Genomic DNA, 3,392 nt, shown 5'->3' on the forward strand with positions numbered 1-3,392 from the left:
CAGCAGGAAGGTCCAGGGGGCTGAGAGTGCAGAGAGGTCCAGGGAAGCCCTGAAGCATGTGTGGTTGAGGGGAGGGAATAAACTGAGTATTTCTGCCTGAGGCCAGCCCCCATCCCCCACCCCCAGCCAGGTACCAGGCCCGAGTGGCCTGTCCTCTCTACCTCTGCCCCTACCCTCTACCCCCTACCCCTGCAGGTCGTCCTGGCGGGATTGGAGCTTTCTCCTCCTGTCACATTCCAGCTCCGGGCTGGCTCTGGACCCGTGTTCCTCTGTGGCCAGGAATGTTATGGTAAGTCCAAGCTTGGACCCGAGAAAGGTCTGCCAGTACAGCGCTCAGCACAGGGTCAAGGACATAATAGGTACTCAAACACTTGAGGGATTCTTGAATTATTAGAGAAGATCCCCAAAGGCAACAGAATCACCAGCAGCCTGGACCAGAAGACCATGGGCACGCGTCGTAGCCCCAGTTCTCCTTTACCTCTCCGCCACGTCCTCTGTGGGCTGCAGCCCGCCAGCCATAACACGGGGGTGGGGTTATACTCGGTTCCATCTTCAAGTGTATTCCTCCTAGTTGTGAGGAATAAATGGCATATTCAGAAAAAGCACTTAACATAACGCCTGGTACCAGAGCACACTCAACACATTACCTGCTATGAAGTATGTAGCTGTAGCAGTAACACGGACCCTGGCAATTCGCTGTGCTTTTGACTCTTTTGACAGCGCTTTAACTGCCTTCTTCTCTGTCCAGTGGTGCCTCTTCCATCAGGGTTCTCTCCTGCTCCAAACCCCGGGCAGGTTCCACCTGCCTCAGGATGAGGCCTGAGTTCCTCCGCTGCTGTGTCCCCACCCTCTCCCTCCTTCCCCTCACACTCTCCTTCCCAGTGTGCATCCCCCTCTGGCCCGGCCAGAGCTACAGCTTACCACTTCCCCTGCCCTCCTGCCACGGCCTCAGCCCTCACCGACCCCCCCACCCCGCCAGCCGCACGTTGGGCAGGTAGATCTGGGAAGGGGAGCCTGGCAGAGACCCTCGGGCTCAGAGGGCCTGCCTCCCTCCCACACCATCGCTGACACTGCAGACCAATCCTGGGAGGAGGAGGAGGAGGAGGAGGAAGGTGATGACGACGAAGACACAGATGTGTCCCTGGAGAAGGAGACCCCTGTCAAACCAGTCAAGAGGCTGGCGCCCCAGAAGCACACAAGCGTTGCCAAGGTGAGGGAGGGACACCCCACCCCCCGCAAAGCCTCTTCAGAAACCTGGACCAGGCCTCCCCAGTTGAGTGCGCTGAGGCCCGGGGCAACACCTGCCAGGTGCCCGGCAGGAGTCTGCTCTGCCCCTGGGCCTTGCCAGAACTCCCAATAATGCTTGTGTTTGGTTTCCAGAAAAAAAAGGTGGAAAAAGAGGAGGTGGCAGTGAGGTAACTCTTTCCATCTGTTAAATGAGCCAAAATCTTTTAGTTGAGGTACATCGTGCTTGAAAGAGGATGATGCACATGTGTGTGCAGGTGTGTGGTACATGGAGACACAGGTACACAGGTGCACAGGCGTGCTGCCACTGTCGGTTGGCACAGTCTTTTTGAAAAGCATTTAACAGTTCTTATCTTCTGACTTCATCCCACTTATGGCAGTTCCTTCCAAAGAATCCCATCCAAGATATGAGGGAAATATATGCACTAAGAAACTTATCACTGCGAAACTTATCACTGCATTATTCAGATAATAGTATAAAATGGAAGCACTGTAAATGGCCATCAATATACCAGTTGCTTAAACTATGTCACGTCTTCTCAGTGGGATGTGACATAATGCCCATGAAGAATATAGCAAACTGGAAAGTGTTTCTAGAATTCAAAGAGCAGGATATTAAATTATTTTCATTTTAATATTTATTTAATTTTTGGCTGCATTGGGTCTTAGTTGCGGCATGCGGGATCTTGGTTGGGATCTTCGTTGAGGTGCACAGGCTCTCTAGGTGTGGCCCATGTGCTCAGTAGTTGCCGCGCACGGGCTTACTTAGCCCACGGCATGTGGGATCTTAGTTCCCCGACCAGGGATCACGTCCGCTGCATTGGAAGGTGGGTTCTTAACCACTGGACCACCAGGGAAGTCCCAAATTATTTTCATTTTATTTCACAAACAAAAAAGTTCTGAAAGGAAACAAAATGTTAATATTAGTAGGAGGCAAAGAAAAGTATAGGCAATTTATTCTCTATTTGCTGTATTTTGTGCAATGTGGTTAACGTTACTTTTATGATAAACATTTGTGTCTTATACACAAATAAAGGAAAGCAGATAGAAGCTTAAGAAGAAGAAACATCTTGTTTAAAAAGAGAGAGTCAGGGACTTCCCTGGCGGTCCAGTGGTTAAGACTCTGGGCTTCCACTGCAGGGGCCACGTGTTCAATCCCTGGTCGGCGAACTAAGATCCTGCATGCCGCGTGGTGGGCCAATAAATAAACAAATAATTTTAATTTAAAAATTAAAAAAATAAAAGAGAGTCAGAGTGGTCCCTGGCAGGTGACAGGTGGAGAGGCAAACCTCTCCAGGTCACAGCCCCCTGCTTCCTGGAAGTGCCCAGGGCCCAGCTCTGCAGCCTGGGCACTAGTAGGAGGGCCCGGGGCTACTGGCATCAGACTGAGCTCTCTCTTTCCCACATCCCCACTCCTTGCCCAACCCCACCCCGTTCCAGATACCATCCTAAAGACAGGAGCCCTGTGGGAAAGGTGAGTACTGATAAGAAGGGGCTGGTCCTCCTGGGGGAGGAGGGATGTTCTCTGGGAAGGTGCCAGGATGGGGAGAGGGTGGGACACTGGAGCAACCCCTTCTCTCACAGGCCAAAACCACACCCAGACCTAAAAAGCCAGGATTTAAGAAAGTGCTGAGTCTGAATGTGATGGACGTGTTGGGGGTGACACAAGAGCTCCTCACCCCAACTCAACTCTCGGTTGCAGCAGGACCTGGAGGGAAGAGCCCCGACCTCTCAGACCCACAATAAAGTTTGCTTTGCTAGGACCTTGTTGCAGCTGTCTCTCCCTTCCCCAGGAGCTGTCCTTGCCGGCTGCAGTGAGCCTGTGAGCCCGGCAGAGGGCAGCCGTGTGCCAGCACACCCTGGCCTGCCTGCCAGCCAGCCAGCTGTGTTCTGCTCTTTATCTCCCTCTCCCCGCACCGCCCCACCGCACCCCCCCCACACGCCCGGCACCACCACCCCATCCCCAGCTTTGGGGGAAGGACCAAGTGTCTCAGCCCCTTTCCCAGCTTCGACCTTCAGCCCTCAGGCCTGAAGGAGGGAGCTAGAGCTGGGGTGGGTCTTCCTATGTCCACACTCCCTTCTGACAGGGCCTGGCTCTCCAGATACAGAACTGAAGGGTGACAGCTGTCCGCTGCCCTTACCAGGAA

General features: G+C 53.4%; 1 protein-coding gene across 1 annotated transcript in view; it reads left to right on the forward strand.

The window, feature by feature from the left end:
- Positions 1-2,991, forward strand: part of NPM2 (nucleophosmin/nucleoplasmin 2) — a 22,210-nt gene extending 19,219 nt beyond the window's left edge. Inside the window, exons 4-8 of the mRNA XM_007450593.1 lie at positions 196-289; positions 1,077-1,210; positions 1,381-1,415; positions 2,686-2,719; positions 2,830-2,991. Coding sequence (XP_007450655.1) covers positions 196-289; positions 1,077-1,210; positions 1,381-1,415; positions 2,686-2,719; positions 2,830-2,991 — 459 coding nt within the window. The remainder of the gene's footprint in view (positions 1-195; positions 290-1,076; positions 1,211-1,380; positions 1,416-2,685; positions 2,720-2,829) is intronic.
- The last annotated feature ends 401 nt before the right edge of the window (positions 2,992-3,392 follow it).

Source organism: Lipotes vexillifer, unplaced genomic scaffold (genome assembly GCF_000442215.2).
Source record: "Lipotes vexillifer unplaced genomic scaffold, Lipotes_vexillifer_v1.1 scaffold567, whole genome shotgun sequence".
Lineage (NCBI taxonomy): Eukaryota > Metazoa > Chordata > Mammalia > Artiodactyla > Lipotidae > Lipotes > Lipotes vexillifer.